This window comes from Perna viridis, chromosome 7, assembly GCF_037379345.1.
Source record: "Perna viridis isolate PV_CMFRI_1.1 ecotype Kerala chromosome 7, ASM3737934v1, whole genome shotgun sequence".
NCBI lineage: Eukaryota > Metazoa > Mollusca > Bivalvia > Mytilida > Mytilidae > Perna > Perna viridis.
Genome location: NC_142451.1, coordinates 48996063 through 49017839, shown reverse-complemented (window position 1 = coordinate 49017839; position 21777 = coordinate 48996063). Strand labels below are relative to the sequence as shown.

At 30.6% G+C, this 21777-nt stretch overlaps 1 protein-coding gene across 1 annotated transcript; it reads left to right on the top strand.

Moving 5' to 3' along the window:
- Window positions 1-85: 85 nt before the first annotated feature.
- LOC148613093 (limb region 1 protein homolog) lies at window positions 86-16337 on the top strand. The gene is made up of 15 exons (XM_088595123.1): window positions 86-269; window positions 1922-2015; window positions 3160-3190; window positions 3629-3768; window positions 4920-5023; window positions 5629-5755; window positions 6455-6523; window positions 8540-8604; window positions 8875-8971; window positions 10245-10331; window positions 10828-10904; window positions 11262-11339; window positions 11996-12072; window positions 13607-13764; window positions 15772-16337. The coding sequence occupies exons 1-15, from the start codon at window positions 204-206 to the stop codon at window positions 16008-16010; spliced, it is 1509 nt and encodes a 502-aa protein (XP_088451249.1). The 5' UTR covers window positions 86-203; the 3' UTR covers window positions 16011-16337.
- The last annotated feature ends 5440 nt before the right edge of the window (window positions 16338-21777 follow it).

Here is a 21777-nt window from a genome sequence, read left to right as displayed (position 1 = left end):
TTTAGTCATAAGAAAAGAATGAGATCGCAATTCTTAAAACCCCTAAATATTCGTTTTGTAAAAAAGTGTAAATTTTTTCATGAGCATTGCATGACGGGAATTTAACTAAACAGCGGAATGAAAACAATTACGATGTATTCGCTTCAAAGAACATGAAATCAAGGCGTGAACTTCAGCCTCCTACTTAAATTATTTGTGATAAAATGTCAGAAGATGTAGATGTTGACTTAAGGGAGCAAACGTTCCACAATGCTGTCCGCGAAGTGATCGTAAGTGTGAAGGAAAATTGAAGCTCAGATATCAATGATCAAAATAATTTTAGCAACATGCAAGTGCATTGTTAGAAATATGTTTTTTAAACATTAATAAGAACTCGTTTCCAAGTTTCAGTTCGTCAGACTTGTAGGATAGCTAAGGACGTTGAATGACCAAACATCATATTACGGTCTTTCACGTTATCAAAATTTAAGTTTCTAGATTACTATTTTGAGCATCAAAGAATGCAGTGTACATGTCATGTATACCAATAACCTCGAATAACCAAAACCTGACTTTACAAAAAAAAAAAAAAACCCAAAAAAAACAGACAACCAGGTGTATATATCCAAAAAACTCGAATAAAATATATTTTGAATTTCTTGTGGTACACTTCTCTCAGAGTGGAATGGTTCTAGCACTAAGTCCAACCAGAATGAAACTCTGTGCTCAGTCTCTTACATTGACATACAATGTAGTCAGTGTTTAACACCTAGATTCCACCTAGCCAACATTAACCTTTTGTATATTGTAATGGTTGTAAAATTCAATGAGGCATAATGAGGAATTCATTGTAAGGTAGGATGTTTCTCAGGTGTATATCCTCCGTTATTTCAGACGTCTCCATTTAGGATAAATATTTAGTCATGTCATTATAAATTTGGTACATTCTATTTTTCTTATTTTGTGGATGCTTATCATTTGTTGATGTATTATTTATATTCATTAACTGCTATGTCCAAGAGGTGGGAGATCATGTAAAAATATTATTTCACATTTTTGTCAAGTAATAAAGCAGTCTTTTGATTTTTGAATTCTGCACTTTTAAATTGATAATTACTACATAATATTATAATTATAAGTAAAACACACTGAACATACTGTTTGTTGTACCAACAATTCTGATTCAAGAGATGGACTTCCAAAAAGTCTGGTGATGCTTTTTGTTTCAGACAGTGTAAATAATTGAAGAGCTTTTCCAGAATTACGTACAGGTCCCAAGCCTTGCAGATAATGTTAACATAAAAATTGCAAACAAGCCCTTAATCAGGACTGCGAACATTGTCAGTAATGTTAAGTCTTTGGACTGCTAATGATTCGTCCAGTTTACTCTGAGACACTTTTTATTTAAAGTATGTTTCAAATACAACCTATATGTGCAAATCACATGTAGCATTAATCATAATAAGCAGGCATTTGAATCCCTTTTCAATGGCAAGCATTAGTGACTGAAAATCAAATTTTAGTGGAACAGGAATAATGAAGACATACAATGGTCATTCTTCTGTTTTACAATGTATGGATGGCCTCAAACTGACATTTTTCAATTTCTGGGGTTTTTGTTTCTTTGACATATTCTCCAAATCCATTCTGGTTATGTACATATGCATGTTTTACTTCACTCTGTATGGTGTATCATTTAACTTTGATGTAAATATCAACTCAAATTTTTTTGTAAGATGTCTTTTGCAGGAGGTTTTGTGCACTATAAAACTTACCTTTCGTGTTGGAAATGTCTGTACCAAATCAGGGTCATTCCAGTGGTTTCTAACTTACCGGTTTTTAACCTAATACATGCCATTTGTTATATAAACTTTCCTTTTGACTATTCCTTCTGACCATTGCCTAGATATTATTATTACTATCCCTTCTTATTTAATTTCAGATTTTCCTGTTGCTATTTATTCTGTTGTATGTTAGTTCATATGTTGTTCTATGTTACTACAAAAGGAAAGCTGACAATGATGATATGTATGCAGGTAATTGATATGTTAATATAATGTGTATCAATTTTTTGTAAAATTTTTAGAATTTGATTATTATGATTGAAGCTCCGTACAACAATATAATTTATCAGCAACTTAATCGTTTTTAGGTTGTTTGATATTTTTAGCTCACCTAGCCGAAGGCCATGTGAGCAATTGCTATCACTTGGCGTTTTGTCTTCGTCGTTGTTAACAATTTTTCAAAACTCTTCTCCTCTGACACTACTTGACCAATTTGCACCAAACTTGGTATGGATGTTGCTTGGGGTATCCTGCATAGAACGGATGTGGGGATTTTTGATCTGTCAAAAAACATGGCGCTGTTACTAAAAATAGAACATAGGAGTCAGACAGTAGCTTTTCTAGTATAGCTCCAAAACCATTATGTTTTTGACTTGGTTAAAAGTGTTCAGCATGATGAGATCTATCTGTGGTTTAATTTTCATATTAATCCGTTAAGCCATGTTGGAGTTATTGCACTTTTTCAACATTTTTTGCTATTTTTTTATATTTCCTTCAAAAATCTTCTCCTCTGACACTACTTGACCAATTGGAACCAAACTTGGTATGAATGTTCCTTATGGTATCCTCCATAGAACTGATGTGGGGATTTTTTGATCTGTTGGAAAACATGGCTGCCGTTACTAAAAATGGAACATATGGGTCAGACAGTAGTTTTTTCGGATATATCTCCAAAACCGGTTGGGTTTATCCAGACAATTCCTTGTAAGAGTTGTTGCCCTTGAAAAGGTAAAAATGACAGTTTTTTTTTTTACAGTTTTTAGCTAATATCTTGAAAACTATGATGGAAATTCTTATTAAATTTACTGCCCCTGAAAGACAAAATTCAACAAGGTGAGCAATTCAGGCTCCTGGGAGCCTCTTGTCTATCTTGGGCTATTACTGTGATACTAAAACATATTGGCCGTATTCAATGACAATGTAAAGTCAAATCAACTGTGACCTTGCTGATAAACTGTATAACTTCAGTTTTTAATGTCTGGACACAGACATAATATCACATCTTGCCTTATATTATCCTCCCTGTATTAATGTGAGAAAATAAGCGAATATAGTTGTCACATTCTTAGATGTTGTATGTATATACATATATATATGTACTGTCTTTCTTTTTCAGGTGAAGAAGATGCCATTGTATTTAGAATTGCGTAAGCGTAGTTTTCATTGAGAAAGATTCATAAGATTTCGAAAATATTTCAAGATTTATAATCAGCTTGGAATTCACATGTAACTTCCTAATTATGCAATTGTCTTGTGGTTAAATATTGCATTATTACATGTAGCTCTGGAAGAAATGGCCATTATGCACAAACTTTCAAAAAATAAATATTTATGATTTACTAGGAAGTATTTTAAACATTCAGCATTCTTATTTTTGCTGTTAAATGAGTGTGAATGATATTTTAAACATAAATAACTTTCTATACCATAAAACACTTTTTATATTTTTTAAACTATGAAAATTATTAATTCCTTTGTACATTAGACAAAATCCTATAAAAGTTACGAAAATTGAGTCCTTAACAAAAAAAAAAAAAAAAAGATTGTACTTATATCTGTACATTACAAACAAGTTTTTTTTTCAGACTTTGGTTATGTACATTTACCTTAGCTATATCAGCTGGGGCAGTTTTGCTGTTACCTATCTCCATTGTATCTAATGAAGTCCTGCTTCTTTATCCAAAAAGTTACTACGTCAAATGGTTAAATAGTTCTTTAATACATGGTGAGTATTTCTGTCAGTATACCTTTCTAAAAAGGTTAAGAGTGATAAAGGTATCACCATGTGATGTCGGTCTGTTTGTCATTGTATAACTCCTACTAAAAATCTTGACAATATAATTCATTAAAAAATTTTCCATGAGGCTTTTTTCTGTCTCTGTTTTCTCAGCAACTACCCTTCACAGCAGCTTCAATTTTTAACACACTCTTCCTGTAGGTATGCCATATGGTGGGATAATTTTCATTAAATTTTATAATTATTATTCATCAAAGTGCTTGATATTTAAATACTTTCTTCCGGTAGGTATGCCATATGGTTGGATTTACTTTCCTGTAATTTGATATCAACTTCGTATTTACAGAGGACTTTGTTTGTTTTTGACATATTTTGAAAGTCTTAAACTTTGTCATGTTTTTCTAAGCAACTTCTCATCACAGGGTTTGAAATTTTAATATTTCCTGTAGGTTTGCTATATGGTGGGATACATTTTTGTAAAAATCTGACTACATCAACATGTTTAAAGAGGATTTTGTTTATTTTCTGACTATATTTTGGCAAGTTTAATTTTTTGTCTCCTTTTTCTCAGCAATTACTCATTACAGCAGCTTGAAATTTTAACACATTCTTCTTGTAGGTATGCCATTTGTTGGGATTCATTTTCAGAAAAATTTGACACTGAACAACTTCCTGTTTTTCAAGGACTTTGTGTTCCTGATATAGTGATTGAAAGCGGGGTATCACTAGTGAGCCATTGCTCACCAATTTCTTTTTTTTTTTTTAAATGATTAGTATTGCGATCATGCTGGGGTAACACTCTTAAGAGATCAGCCTCAATTCAAGCTGGTAAATTGGCACTTCCTAAATATTTATTTCTCTGAATAGATACACAAATGAAATATTCACTTTTACTAATTACTATTCTTAACATTAGAATTTAATATGATATAAAAGTTTTTTCAAGAAGATGAAATTTTTTTAATATTGACAGTTTTCACATTTTACATACAAACTTTTAGCCCTTGGTATTATGTAAAACTAGTTCTTTCATCTAAAACAAGAACTTGTATGTATTTTACAGATGGTGTAAGTTTGATAACATTTGTGTGTTTGGGCCAGATTTGTTTGAAATGAAATATATGTTGATCTACTTTCAGGTTTATGGAATCATGTTTTCCTGTTTTCAAATCTTACCTTGTTCATTTTCATGCCATTTGGATACTTCTTCACAGAGTCAGAAGGCTTTGTTGGGTCACGCAAGGTAGGTTCAAATATATGATAATGCCATAGAGTAATTTTCAGTTTAACTACTGTCTGTACATACATTTACATCTGTCCCATTGACATACATGTACATCAGTCCCATTGACATAACATGCATTTACATCTGCCCCATTGACATACATGTACATCTATCCTAATGACATACATGTATATCTGCCCCATTGACATACATGTACATCTGTTCCATTGACATACATACACATCTACCCCATTGACGTATATGTACATCTACCCTGTTGACATATATGTATATCTACCCCCCCATTGACATACATGTACTTCTACCCCATTGACGTATATGTACATCTACCTTGTTGACACACATGTACATCTGTCCCATTGACATACATGTTCATTCACCCCATTGACATACATGTATATCTACCCCATTGATTTTCATTAGCTAAAACTGATGAAATCCTTTAGAAAACTATTTTAAATGTGGTATGGAGCTTAAGCATGAGGTGTGCCTTTTTTTATTCTTTGTAAATCCACTTAAAATTTTAAATTTGATTGTTCTAAGTATTTTTCATGGGTTTAGAAGAACCTTACATTGGAATAATTAGTATTTTGGTATTTCAGGGTCTGCTAGGCAGAGTGTATGAGACTATTGTCATTCTTTGTTTGTTAACCATTCTTGTCATTGGCTTAGCTTGGGTAGCTTCAGCATTATTTGATGATGATGATCATAGCAAGGATACTTTGTTTGGTAGGTAATATAATGTTCACATTTAAGCAGTTGTTTACTCATTTAAAAAATGCTGAAAAATTATTGCAGGAATGTTTTCAACACACAATGACAGAAAAAAATCTCAACAAAAACTAGTCGTGTTTAAGTATTGTGATGAAGATAGATCACTCTGAACTTATTATATGTGTACATGTACTTCTTAAAATGGAGAAATTATTTGATGCATCACCATAACCACTTAGTCTGATGGTTGCTTCACCAAAATAAATGACTGCCTCAGTGGCATTGTAATAGCATGCTCTCATTTAGTTATACCACAGACTTTAAAAATGGAAGTCACTGCTTCTCTGCTGGGCATTTGTGAATGAGAGAGACAACTGGTTGGCACAGAGTCAGAACAATGTGCCCAAGTGGGATGACTGTTCTACACGTGTAGTGTTGTTTTCAAATACTAAATACCCAACTGAGAATGTCGATCCAGCCAAAGTAGAGTCAAATCAGTTTTTCAAATGTTCCTATCCTGAAATGCATTAAATATCTACCATTTGACATTAATATACATTCTATCTATCCTTGTTGTTTTGAAGTTCTAGTAAGCTCTTGCAAATTAAGGTTGTAAGATTGTTCATTGAATTTATTTTCTGATTTTTCAATTCAAAGTTAGTTGAATTAGAAGGTAACAATCATATTGGCTGTTTATTGTCTTTTATTTTACAGATGTTTGGAGTATTTACCTTCCATATTTGTATTCATTCATATCATTTCTTGGTGTCATTGTTTTGTTGTGTAAGTATTTATAGATCAGACTTTCCAAAGTTATATATATATAGTAACTAACTAGAATATTAAACTTACAAAAGAACATACCGTATATACTCGAGTATGAGTCGATCAGTCTATAAGTCAGACCCCCATTTTCAGTCAGAAATTTCTGGAACCTAGCCTTGACCCACTTATAAGTCAGAGTGATTTCTGATTGCTGTACCACTATCATTCCGTAATCACAATATCAATAAATGTTGAAATAAATAATAACAAGCCAGAGTTGTTTTTATAGTAGTAAGTAATTAAATTCGAGACAAGCTGTGTAAATTGTATTAATATGGCCATTTTTTCATTCATTCTAATTTTAGTGCAGCCAATAATCCAAATTATAATAATAAACATAGGGAACAATAAAGAATAAAACAGAAAGTATATGATACTCTAACAACTCATTTTTGAAGATATTTCAGTAAGTGAACAGGTTTTACCTTAAAGAAAAAGAAATTCATAAAAAGAATTGTCATTACCAACTAAAGTATTATTACTTTTGTCATTAATTATGGTACGTTTTTTTGGTCATGTTTCAATTACACCTTTGAGTCTTTGGCTGTATGAGTGTATACAGGTAAAAATCAATACACAAAATGGATGAGTGGGAAATACAAATAAAATCATTAAAGGTTAGGTTTGTGACAAAATAAACAGTAAATTTTCTTTTACTGCATTATATTTTAGCTGTGAAAAATAGAAGGTGAAGACAGTCTTCCTACAAACATTTACAATTTAAAACATTGGGGTATAAATGGTACCAGTCTGGCTGTTCAGTGTTGGTGTCATGTCAATTATCAAACTTTTGACATTTTCAAGCTAGATCTCATCTATGAGTTGGAACACTTCCCAGCAGTTAAAAATTTAGTCCCAAAAATCCAACTTACAGATGAGTATATACGTTACTTGTCTTAATATCAAGAAGGAACATACATACATGTATTATAAAGATATCCTGCTATGATGATTGTTTATAGTATCAAGTAGGAACGTACATACATCTATTATAAAGATACCTGCTATGATGACTGTTTATAGTATCAAGAAGGAACCTACATACATGTATTATAAAGATACCTGCTATGATAATTGTTTATAGTATCAAGAAGGAACGTACATACATGTATTATAAAGATACCTGCTATGATGATTTGTTTATAGTATCAAGAAGGAACGTACATACATGTGTTATAAAGATACCTGCTATGATGATTGTTTTTAATATCAAGAAGGAACGTACATACATGTATTATAAAGATACCTGCTATGATGATTTTTTATAGTATCAAGAAGGAACCTACATACATGTATTATAAAGATACCTGCTATGATGATTGTTTATAGAATGTATTTAGCAGAAATTTTATGTATCACACAATTTAGTCAGTGTTACAGTGTTATGTGTACTGACTATTATTCTGTAACAGTTTTATGATTTTTAGGCTGTGACTGAGGGATGGAGCTATTTGTACTCGAATTACATTTAACTTTATTCATATTTCATTGGTTTTTTGTTAAGTTGCTGTCTTGACCAACAGGAATATACAAGACTTCCTATAACACATGAACACATGATGTGTGTCCATGTTAAAAGTTCAAACAATCACATCCTCACTGTATACATCATTTTTGACAGAAAGATTTGGAGTTATTCATGTTTTGACAGAGGATTTTCATATCTAGGATGTCACTGATGCCTTGTCCCTATTGAAAAAAAGAGCAGTTATTGAAAAATTTCTTACAAATAAGGCTAAATGTACTGTACATGTAACTCTGGTATACTTTTAAAGTACCAGACCTAGGTTTTATAAAAAATTCACAATTGTAAGCTTGGATCTTTTCAATTTATAAAAAGTATGATTATTTTACCTAACCCAGATATTATTTACATGCATAAAGGCAAGAAGAGGACCCGTTAGTAAAGTAAGAACTAAAGAAGTAACATAAGATCAAGTGATAATTCTGTCATATATATTTGTTTTCTTTTAGTGTGTACACCATATGGTTTTGCCAGATTATTTACTGTGATAGGACAGTTAGTTGTCAAACCTCAGGTATGATATAAATTTCCTGTCTTAATCTTCACAAATAGAGATTATTTACAAAAGTATGAATGTAGAAAAGTAGAATATATTAGTTTTATACCTCAGCTACAAACTTTAGAACCTTTCAATGGGGATGATTTGAAATCTGGTACTTAGCGTCAACATGAAGAACTGAACCTTGTTTGAGACATAAGTCCATTCAACCTTAAACCTAAAATTTTTATGATATTTGCTGCAAAAAAAAAAAAACTCAGTGTAGACTTCATTTCTTTTGTGTAGTTTCTAAAAGACATTGAAGAAGAATTATATACAGTGCAATTAAAGGTTGAGAACCTACGCAGGAGGATAGAGCTTCATAACAGTACTCGAATTCATGGTAACAAACATTAAAGTGTTGACATTTAAGAATCTTGTTTAACAAATAAAAAGACTTTAAAATGAACATGGGTAGGCATTGTTTATCATTTGGCTTCCATTAAATCAATCAAAGAGGTATTACTTATGCAGATTCTCTGTATTTTCATGAATTTTTGCTGCAATTTCGCTTTTACAGAATGTGAATCTCTCCTTAGTACCTTAGTTAAAATCGCACCAAGTTGAGAGTTTTAGGGATCATTTTCATAAAATACTGTCAAAAATAGAGAGTGCTATCGTGTAGTATAAACAGGTATGTCATTAGTATGCCCTTTTGATTAATATAATTAACATATAAATATATTTCAAACATATTGTTTAATGTTCCAAATTCACAAATTTTGAAGTTTAAAGTATTTGATGGATTTGTAAATAAAAATGTGACTTAGCACAATGTTAGTAAAATTGTTTTTTATCTGGTATGTCTTTTGCTGTTTGTGAAATAAAAGATCCAGCTTACAAGTAAAGAATTTATAAGTGTTTTTCATCCTCAGAGGTTTAAGTTAATGTTATTTTATGGCATGGGTAGATCAGGAAATTCTGAAAAGATGTTGGAGTCCATGTCAGTGATTTTCATTTTTTTTTTGTATAATCAACTTTTTGAGCATGAGAGGTGTTCAGACTCCCCTGTCCCCTTAGATCTGCCTATGTGTCATGGTTTACATAGAACATGAACTATGATTGCAACAATACAACTCATTTGCTTAAGTATGATCTCTGTTTTTGTATTGGGAACTGTTATGAAAAGATGAATTTCTGAGCGGTATGTCTCTTCATAAACATGTATATAAAAAAAATCCCTTACAAAACTATGATTTAATTAACATATAATAATTGATCAAGATTGTATAAAAGTGTTACACACTTGAACAATGTTTAACTCTATAGTGAATGACACTATATGTACATCAGAGAAGAGTATGCTGACGACAAAGTATGGTGAATATTTCAAGGCTTGCGTCTTTTGCACATACAAAGTAGAAATAATTATTAGCACAACAGATGCTATGAATTACTGTGGCTCTATATTACACAGACAACTTCAGTACAGCTCAATGTAACGCTCCATACTTACATGGCTAACCTTAAAATTTTGTTCCTTACGTCAACTCTCAAAAGTGTTAGAGACTGTCAAAATGCGGAAACCCTGCAATGTCATTTTGGAATCAAAATTCACAACAGGAACAGCATTATGTTTTAAGAATGAAAATATATCTCAAGATATTTATTTTCAGTGCCCAGCAAAATTGCCAATGGACATGTTAGTCGGGAAGTACTTCAGCAACAGTATGAGGAAGCACAGAATACTCAATCACAATTAGGTAAGTCCATAATATTGAAAGACAATTCTAAATAATTTGAAAGCAAACTATCATCCACTTATTTAAAAGTGGGTGGGTGTGATAGAGGTATCTGTCTTTAACAGCAGGGTATCTTTCTCTTATCTATTAGTTCTAGTACATCACTGAAAGAAAATTAAATGTATCTGTTACAAAATATCTATTAAATATTGGATATGTGCACCTACTCCTATTTCAGATTTGGAACTGAATGAATTTTAGGGGGTATTTCATAGTAAAAGATTGGGTTCCCATTTTTTATGTGCAACTTCTATACTACTAAATGAAATTAAATATAACTTTCACATGTTCCAGTTGTGCACCTCCTATTTTAGTTTAATCCAAATCAATTTGGAGGTCAAAAGGTGCATGTTATAAAATGGGAAGCATGGATATTTAGTTTAGTCATTGTACAACCAGCTGTGAAACTTTATATTTGACCCACTACAGTTTTTCTATCACACCATTCTTCTTTCAGAAAAAAAGAAAAGAGTTTCTCCCTGGAGAAGAAATCTTGGATATCCCTTAGTTATGTTGTTATTATTTGTTTTAACAGTGAGTACATATGTAATTTAAGGAGAATTAGGAGAATAATGTGTATTAAGATACATGTATTGTTGGGAAGAAAGTTATGGGGAATGAATTGAATTAGCTTGAAAAATGATGGCAGAATTTAAACTTTTAGAACAACATAAGATGTTCATAAATTCAGTCTTCACTACAAAGCAGTTTTTTTTTTCACTTATTTATTTAGATAATTTTTTTGCACAGTTCTTAAAAAAAATGCAGTGTTATTTTAGACCTTTTTTTTTAATTAAATGTAACTACTTGCACATGTTGTTAGTATACGTAGCAAAGGAACATTTATTTATGAATGGCCTTATGTATCAAGTGTTTTGTTCATATTTATAGGTATTATGTTTACTTATGGTTGCACACAACTTTTTTGAGTTGTTGGTAGGCATTAAAGCATTGCCTGTTGGTGCTAAGGTGAGTGTAGATGTTATTTTCTATGATCATCCCCATTAAGAGTCTGTCCATGTAGAAATCAGGCAAATACTATGATATGAGAGGCACATCCTATTTTTTTTTCTTCTGAATTTTGTTTTCCAATGTATAGTTTTTAAAACATTTGTGTCAAATAAATAAAAATTGTTTTAATTAACAATGGATAGCTCAGATAATGATTTTATAGTTCCTTAACAAAGCAACAAAATTTTGCATGAAAAATTGCTATTCAATGCTTTCTATGTGTCAATTTCTCTTTAAACATTGCAGAAAGGATGCATTTGTGATATGAAATGAATGAAAATAATTTGGAAAACAGAAATTTTCATGTGCCACCTACTGCCTGGTTTTTGCACAGGCATCCTCTAAGATACCTATGTTCAGCTTTCATCATTGATAACTCACTTTGGATGAAAACTTTGAAGTCTGTAACAACATACTTTATTTGTTTCATACTACATACTTCTTAAAAACACTGCATTTGATATCCAAACACAAATATAATGTCCTATTTTGCACACCAGGAAAACAAAGATGGGAGTTTTATATTCAGTTGCTGTAATTCACTGTAGTTTCTTCAGGTTAACATCATTAAATACTGTATATCACTTGTAGGTTTTTCCTTTTTTTTTTTTCAGGAAACCGTTGTGTTAGGAATATCATCCTTATCAACGTTAGGGTCAGTTGGAGCTACACTTGAGATTGTTTTAATTTTGTATCCTTTGATTATATCTGGCAGATGGAAGCTAAAGTAATAGGAATTTCAATACAGATTCTGTGGTTTCCTTTTTATTTGTGAGGTTCTAATTTTCGTGTAGTAGTGTGGAACCACAAAATTAAGATTCTAACTAACATTCATCTTTGTTGATGAATGTTGATATTCAGAAAGATTGACTTAGAATATTTCCCTATCTTCAAGTAACATGGAGGTAGTAGTCCTATCAACTTACTATTGATTAATTAAACTGCAAATGAATTGTTTAATAGTCCTTAATACCATTTGGGCTATTGTCAGTGTTATCTATAAATAACATGTAAGAATGACATTCAGTATTCTCTGCATTTTCCATCTTTCTATCCATACAGTTGTGATTAAATGGTATTCAGTAAATGGGGTTTTACAACTTTCAGTTTACCATAGAAATAGTAATGACGCCTGAATTCACATTCACAGGAATTTGGAATTATCAGAACTATTACTTTTAATTGGGGGAATGAAAATGGGAGTCTTGATTTTCTATGGGATGTATTACATATGTTACTTTCATTCATAATCAGAATTACCATTGTATTAAAAAGTGCCTTTTAAATGTCTGTTGTGAAACACATAATTACGGAAAATTCATTTTTAATTATTATGCTTGCTTTGCATGCAAACTTGTATGATTTATTTTTTTTCATTAAAAAAAGACGAGTTTAAGTATCAAACAAAATGTCTTTTTTTTTTCTTCTAACCTCCACAAAATTAAATGGAACCACAGTAAGCAGTTAAAATAATACTTTGGTATTTACTTAATCAGTTGTCTTAAAAAGTGTGTGCATAAAATATTTTCATATAAAATTCAGGTAAGGATACTTAGTTAATTCATAAGCTGAAAAAAAATCTTGCATAATTAACCAGAAAAAAAAATGATTTTTGCTTAATCTTTTGTTGAAATTTTTCATAAAGCAGTTTGAAATAGAGTGACACTGATTGAAATAGAGTGACACTGATTGAAATATTGAAATAGAATGACACTGATTGAAATAGAGTGACACTGGTTGAAATAGAGTGACACTGATTGAAATAGAGTGACACTGATTGAAATAGAGTGACACTGATTGAAATAGAGTGACACTGGTTGAAATAGAGTGATACTGATTGAAATAGAGTGATAAGTGATACTGATTGAAATAGAGTGATACTGATTGAAATAGAGTGCCACTGATTGAAATATTGATATAGAATGACACAGATTGAAATAGAGTGACACTGATTGAAATAGAGTGATACTTATTTCAATACAAATCCAGAAAAGGCTAGAGCTCTCTAGATAGAAATCTGCCCTACATTACATGTATATCAATGTGTTGTACTTAATAACCACAGAACAAGTGTAAACTTTTGAACTTCTTTTAATTTCAAATTGCTGTCAATTACAGAGTTGATTATAATATGATTGACAGCTATTTTAAAAATTGACAGACCATGTACAAATTGCTATAAATTAAAAATTCAGCAGTACTAACAATTCCTTAACAAGCCTTAGATATGTGATGTCTGCATCAGTTTTAGGATTTTACAGTCTGCCATTCTTCAAGAGATTATGTCCAGTCCCCCATGATACCTCGATGGTTAAAATCATTGGCAATTGTGTTGTATTACTTATCCTTAGTTCAGCATTACCAATACTGTCAAAAATGTTGGGTAAGTCAGAAAAAGAGGAATTAACATTATATTATGGCATTGCTTTGTCTCTCCAGAGAGTACAAAACTGTTTGACCTTATAGGTTTGGTTATTAGGTTTATCCCCTTGACAAAAGTTATCCACTGACTTAGTCAATATATATAAGTTATCTGGTGGATAAATATTTATTTAGGAGATAAAGTAATGAATAACTTGGCCCTGCTGGTCGGATCTAACTACACTTCTGTTGTACTGATTGTTTTTATTACTTTTCTGATCTGTCAATTAAATATTACTTCCATATGACCTACTTTGTTTTGTTGCCGTGTCAAGATTAACCGGTGTAGGCTAATGGATGTTTCAAAGAGATGTCACTTATCAGGTGACCTTTTGAATTCAAAAGAATAGGTTCCCAGCTTGCATTCACAAGCATAGGATATGGTTGTTAATTAAACATAAAATATGATGATTAAAATCTGATTCTTAACTTTGTCAATAATTCTAATATCAGATAAATATGCATCATATTAATGTATTCTGAAGAAGCATACTGAATACAAATCAGTCCTTGTTTTTGAATTTGGTTTTAAAACATATAGTGTATTTTGGATAACTTGAACTCAAAATTCCCTTACTCCAATACAATTTTACCCCTGATGACTCGAACTTGAATAAATTGAAATCTTGGATAACTCAATGTTGACGATCAGTACCCTCAATAGGTCTTCAAGGTAACTTACCGGTAACTCAGATGTCCTGAAGTGAACTTAGTAGGAAAAACTGATTGCTTTATTACAAAGATGACTAAAGTTTGTTTTAACAACATTTAGCATGGCTCATGTAATTACTTGGTTGACCTTTATTGTCTGATTTGTGTATTTGATTAATACAAAAATTCTTGTGTAGTATAAAGAATACTATACAATATTTGAATAATCACACTTTGGAATTAAAGTCATCTATGTTATCGGATATTTTGATAAGAATAAAAAATGGTGGTAAATTTTCTTACTTGGAATGATATCCGATCATTTAATTACATGCAAAACAGATTGTGACAACTGATGTATTTTTACGACTATTTTCATTTTGTTAGTACACATGGTTTGATGGTACTCACGATATTGAGTAATTCAAAGCAACCCATTATGTGTCATTTTGGATATAGCAAAAATAATTGAAATAAGATTTACCTTTTAAACATTCAATATTGCACAGAATTTATAGCATATTTAATACACAACACATAAAAGATATCTTCAGAAAAAACACCACAAAATATCCTTATAAAGTGAAGAACATGTAAACATTTATGCACAAGCAATACAACTTGTGTAAGTTATTAAAAAAGGAGAAACAATCAACAACCAATGCATTTCTGGATTACCCAGTAAACTCAGATGACTTGAACCTCAGAGGACTTGAACCTCGGAGGACTTGAACATTTTTGACGACTGAAATGGGTTTGACTGTTGATGATGATTTATGATTCATATTTAACTTCAGTATAAAAATCAAACAAGGTGAATATCAAAGAAGTCATTGTCACATGGCATTATTACATGAATGTGTATGATGAGATAAATAAAAAAAAGTTCATAATAATCAGAAAATGTGTTACTTTTGGAATTATGCATTTTGTGTATAGTAATCTCCTTTTAATAAACCTTTTTTCATAAGATTTTTTTCTCAACTAATGGTATTTCCTGTTAAACTTATTTAGTAGCTGGTTTATTGGCAATTTAATTGTGTTTCCATTGTTCATTCATCCTAGTATTTTCTTTCTCAGGCTACTGCTGTGATACTAAAAATTGTCCAAGGACATTATTACACTGAATCAGCTTTGACATCACAAATAAATAAAATAATGCCAGTTTTAAACCACTCAATAGACAGACTCACTGTGATTTTTTCTGTTACACCTTTTAAAACAGCTGTTATTCTGTTTATAAAGAAACTTAAACCTTATAGGTAACTTTGGTTGTATGGAGTGGTAACTTACACTTTGTTATGTTTAATGTTTTCAGGGTTAACGAACTTCAATCTGATTGGTAACTTTGGCAGTATGGAGTGGTTAGGGAACTTGTACATTATTCTGTCCTGTGATGCTGTGTTTGCCGTGTTGACTGCATTGTGTCTGTTTGCCACATTTACTGACAATGTTCGAGCTGAAATTTACAATCGATTTAAAATGCTGTTTGAGAGAGACAGTCGCAGATCCTGGTCTTTCAGTGCATATGTACCTACTGGGGTAAAAGATGATTGAGGATGTCTGTGCTTTTAATTGCAAAACTGTTGTTCTTTCTTATAAATTGATGCATTCCTAATACCGGGACTTGAATTTAGTACCAACCTAAGGAAGTCAAAACTTTAAAACTAGAAAACACAGTATTATGTTGTAAGTTATATCTTGGATTTTGTTGATTTTAATACTTGTTTTAAAATCTTTTTTTAAAAAATGGCCACTTTTTCTAAGCTACATGTGAAAGTTACGTGTCTCTATGTGAACTTTTGCTTTATTCAGACAGGGTACCATTGTGTGCATTAGATAAAATAAGACTAGTTATAAATATACATAAATCTGAATAACTTGCTGCATTATAGTTATTTTTAGAAGTGTAGTAATGAGTAATGGAGTTCTTTTGATCCACGATAAAAAATCATAGGTGGAGAATTTTTTACTTTAAAAATGTGTACCTACATGTAGAACAATCTGTGTGTTTCCAATGATATGTTTTTTTTGTCGTCAGTTTTAGTTCTGTCTAAATGGATGGATTACCATTAAGAGAAAAGGAGATTATTTCCTGAGTTTGTAACAAAATCTTAATTTCCAAGGCCATGCTCATTATAAGAATTATCTTCCCCACAATCAATGTCTGCTTTCCAAACTTTACCTATCCTTTCAGAAATTCAAGTTATCTACCTTTTAAGGGGATAGTAGAATGTAAAAAAATAACTCTTCGCCAAAATTTCCCCTTTGTATGGTGATGGGAATGGGAGTCCTTGAACACAGCTTTGGTCATAAAAAATATTTTCAAAATGTTGCATCAAATGCTCTATTTTATGAAAAAATTAATATTTCCTAAATTTATGAAAGTAGCAGACAATTTAAGTTGTTCCAATACCAATATTATAATTGTTGGTTATTTGTTTCAGAAATTGTTTTGTGCCATTTTATGCACTTAACTTATGATGGATGAATTATGGTATACCATTGTTAGCCCTTTCATCAGTACAAGAGATTTTAATAATATTTTATCTCAAAGTTTATAGTCATTAAAGGATGACCTTTTTTTTTTGGTTTAGTTAGTTTTCCCACTTTTCATTTTAGACAATTATACTTTAAATACAGAAGATTTAGAGGGAAGATTTACCATGTGCTTAAGGAGGTAGCCTTAGGGTAAGGGACACATCTCTTGAAATCAGTGATATGTTTGTATCATATCCAATATCATGAAAGCTTTCAAGCTTTCATTTGAAACAGAATCAAATCAGTCCAAGTTACTTTGATGCTAACATGAGATTGATTAAAATGCTGAATACAAACGTTCCAATGATTTGTAAGAGTTGTGTCCCTTACCCTAGTTCTACCTCCTTTAGTGCAGCTGCTACTTGCTTTTAGCCAAAGAACTGCTTGCTTAGTAATGGTTGTGTACTTATAGGACAGTGAGAAAATTTCTGTTTTATTTTCTTGGGTACTAATGTTGTTTACAATAACAGTTGAAGTTTTTTTCTTTTAAATTGCAGGAACAAATTTTAAGATCTTTTTCTTCTTTGTTGAGTGTAAAACTTATATGAATATATTGATACATATGGTGTGAGAGAATGCAAATTATATGTATTTTTTTGTTTAATTTTTTTTTATTGTTTTACAAACTTAAATATAAGGGTTGAGATTTGTTGTTTTAGTAAGAAATCCCATAAGAACAATGTACATAGTAATGTATATTATTCGATTCCTCTACAAGTTGTTATTTAGTTTGTAGGCCCGGATAGTGCTAGGAATAATCTGCATAATGTATGTGTATATAGTGAAGATGTAAAATAGAATACTTTCAGGCTTCAGTACCTGGTGCCACAAAACTTGGAAATGACTTTAGTCTGAGTTTTTTTTCAACTGTTTGTGACATTAAATGCCAAGAAAGTGGTTGAAGTTATCATGGGAGTTGAGAATATTCTTAGTCTTAAATATTTTTCAAATTTTGTGGAGCCAGGGCCTGGCTTTTTAAGACCATTTAATTGATCGTATTGTTTTTTGCACTTGGGTGATTTGGTTTGAAACATGTTTACATTAATGTATCCCACCTGTTTAACATTTTGGTATTCTCTTTTCAATTATTTAAATCCCTTACCATTTAACTGGAGTACTCTCACGAGGTACAAGACTTCAGTAACTGCCATAAAACACAAGATAATTTGCAACATATGTTAAGTTGGAGACTAAAGAATCAATGATTAACATATGGATACAAATCATATGGTAAACATTTGTTTTCCACAGGAATTTATAAATGAATGTATAATGATGATTTTGTAAAACATGTGTTATAATATCAACTAAGTACACATATTTCCACAATGGCCATTGACATATATTTACATGTGTTGGTTAAAACATCTGAAAACATTTGGGGTAATTTGTCCTGTGAAATGATAAGGTATTAGATTTTAACAAGGGAACTATTGATATATGATTGAGTATAAATTGATTCAGTTTTGCTAGAGTATACTACTGTTATAACATTCCAGTATAACCTAACACCAGTGATTAAAATTTACTAGGCCATTCAAAGATAATTTCTTGGTACTGGTGCAGTTTTCCATGAGGCCAAGAAATTGTTTTTAGTTCCAATTACAAATAGGATTGCTTGGATATTCATAGTATATTTTGTATTTAATTTTTCTTTTGGATTTTTCTGTTTCAAATTGAGTTAGACATTAACAATACAGAAATAAAGTTATGCAATGCTGCTGTATCACTAACAATATCAGTCTAGTAACTCTAAAATATCAGTTTTTCTGGTAACTCTACTTACAAGTAGATTAATTCATATCTGCCTTGGTGTTAGCGATATTGCAAAAATTAAAAATATAAAGACAAATTCTTCCTAAAAAGCCAATGACAATAAATTTGATTTGAAGTGAAATGTTCCAGGTACAATGTATAATCTAGTAGGACCTATAGCATTATTTGTATTTTTTTGTTTTGTAAATAAATAAATAAACTTCTGGGATTTAAGAAGTAAACTCAGGGGTATTGTCATGACTTGGGACCAGACCTCTTTTAATAAAACAAAAAAACATAAATTTGAAAGCTAATTTAAATCTGGATATTTATGGATTTTTCTGTGAATAATGATAATATGAAGTTTTGAATCTTGTTGGTGTGAACATTACATGTTCAATCATGGATAAAGTCACTCAAATTATTTTTTTACAATGTAATAGAGTTTATTATTCTGATGGAAAATGTTTTTTTTTAAAAGTATGACCATACTGGTGTTTACTATAGGTATCAGATATAAGCTTTGTTCACCTAAAAATATCTGGAGAGGTTTTATAAGTCAAGTAGAATTGACTTATCATATGTATGAATTCAAGACTGGTTCATTGATATAGTTACATTTGTCACAGATCAAGACTTTTTTTTTAATACAGGTAGATGACTGATGCTAATTATTATGTGCCAATCTTTTTTTCTTTTATATTTTCTTTTTTAATTTCTGTGCATTCTTATCATTGATTTGTTTATATTTTTGTTCATTCATCTGCTTTACTTTCAATACCATTTTTGTCATGTCATACAGAAAAATTTGAAAATACATTGTTCATGTCACAACCACTGTGAAAAAGTTAATGTGTAGTTTAGTGTTTGCATTCTGGCTGTAATACAATAGAAAGTGTCTCTCACTTGTATTTTTGCCTTTTGTATTACTGATATATATATACAGTAGATGGAAGAATCAGAGAGTGGTCATTATTTTCTGTATTAAGGGAACATTTTTGTACACACAAGTAAATTAGACATAATGAGCTGGACATAACACAGTACATTATAAAGCTTCAGTCTAATTGAATGTTCAACTAGATTGGTGTATTTTAGATTCATGTTGAGAAGTAAATAACACAATTCTTATTCATGTCACTAGCATTTGATATATTTAGTCCTGTATAGTTTAAGTTATTAACAAATCAAACTTAATCAATACCATTGAGTCCCATTAATATTTGATGCAAAAACCACCATTTTGTGCTACTAGACTTCACAATTATTTTGTTTTTATGTTTTTTTTTTTCAATTTACGGCCAGTTTTTGCTTACACAAAAGTAGCCTATAGTATAAGTAGCTCCACCTAGTGGCAGATGTTTGTTCTACTTGTATACTGGCTTTTAACAGTAGCATTATTTTCTCATGACTTTGACAAGTGTTATGGAAATCACAGAAAATGTGTAAATCCAATATTTATTGACAATCTGCAAACCTTTGTACATACATGCCATTCTATTTCTCTCACTGGCAGTCATTTTAAATTAAAGTTTGTGCTTTCTGACTCCTACAAAAATTGAAGCTTCAGTTGTAAAAAGGTTTTTATTGGTAGTGTGTTTATAATTTGGCATTGCTTTAAATTTTGGTTTGAGGTAAATTTAGGTTTTATATATGTATTGAAATGCTTGGTATTGGTTGTTTATTTAGTGAATAATTTTTTGAAACTTTTTAGTTGACCTAAAGTTTTATAATAAATTTCAATCTCATGTTTTAAAAATGGTTGAAAAAGTGATGCAGACAATATTTTACTGATTTTTTTTAATGGAAAGCATAAGTTTTAAAAATGGCAAAATAATTTGTAGATAACTCTTAATTTTGTTAACTTTCTAAAGATTTAAGGTCGTTAAATCATTGTCAAAAGAATGCTTTCTTGCCATTTAATACTATCCAATTTTAAATTTAGGTTTTTAGGTTTCAACTTTTATGCATTATACTTGTAAGTTTTTAAGTTGGAGTAGAAGGTAATTAATTGGAAAGGTATTAATTCATAAACAGAAATGATTTTTCTAGCTTTATGTGGTTTATTAGGCTTCACATTGTCCTGAAAGAAAGCTACATTTTATCAATATTTCTGCTGAAAGAGTGTTTTACAAGTGTTGTAGGACAAACTATTCCAGAAATATTGTGTCGATGATTTGAAGGCACTTTATAGAGTAACTTTTGATTGTATCATTGTGTTAAACCATTATTCCTGGAATAACTTTATATAATCAGTTTTAAAACCTGTAAAGATGGTTGTCATGGTGATTTTTGGATTGTTGGGAGCTTATTGCTTTGTTTTATGATACCTCTGGTTGTATTATCCTCCTCTTCATAAACAATTTCTTTTATGGGTGCATATTCAAATACTATTTACTAAAAACTTGATTTAAAACTTAAATTCTAACTTGGTGTTAAAATATTAAACTAATGGGTATTGTGAATAAATTGAAGTATATGGGAACCAGTTTTGTGATTAGAAAGAACTAAATATCACATAATACTGTTTACCTGATGGTTTTTTCACATGCTAAATTTCACAATTTATTTTTGCTTGAAAATTGAGGTACTAATATTTGGGGGTTTTGCATGTTTGTATTTCAGAAATTTCAAGTTTAGAAGTGTCTCTTGAGATATTAGACCACAATTTGTACATTGTTTTCATGCTTCTTTAAACTTAAAAATAGCAACAATTAGTAAAAAAATTCCAACTAACTTAACTGTTTTCACATCACCATTAAGATTTTTTTGGGAAAGTTATGTGTGTAATATTTTTTATTTCATTTATTTTCAATGAATATTGAATATTTTTGGAAGTTTTTAGTTGCTCATTGGCAGTTTACAATTACGACATATTTCTATAACATCAGCACAATGACATGAATGAAAGATAACTGAGGTTTATTATATCATTAATACAGATGTAATCAATATTTACACTCCTTTATCTGTAATTGACATGATTCATTTTAAAACTACACTGCATATAAAGTTTTATCAGGCCATG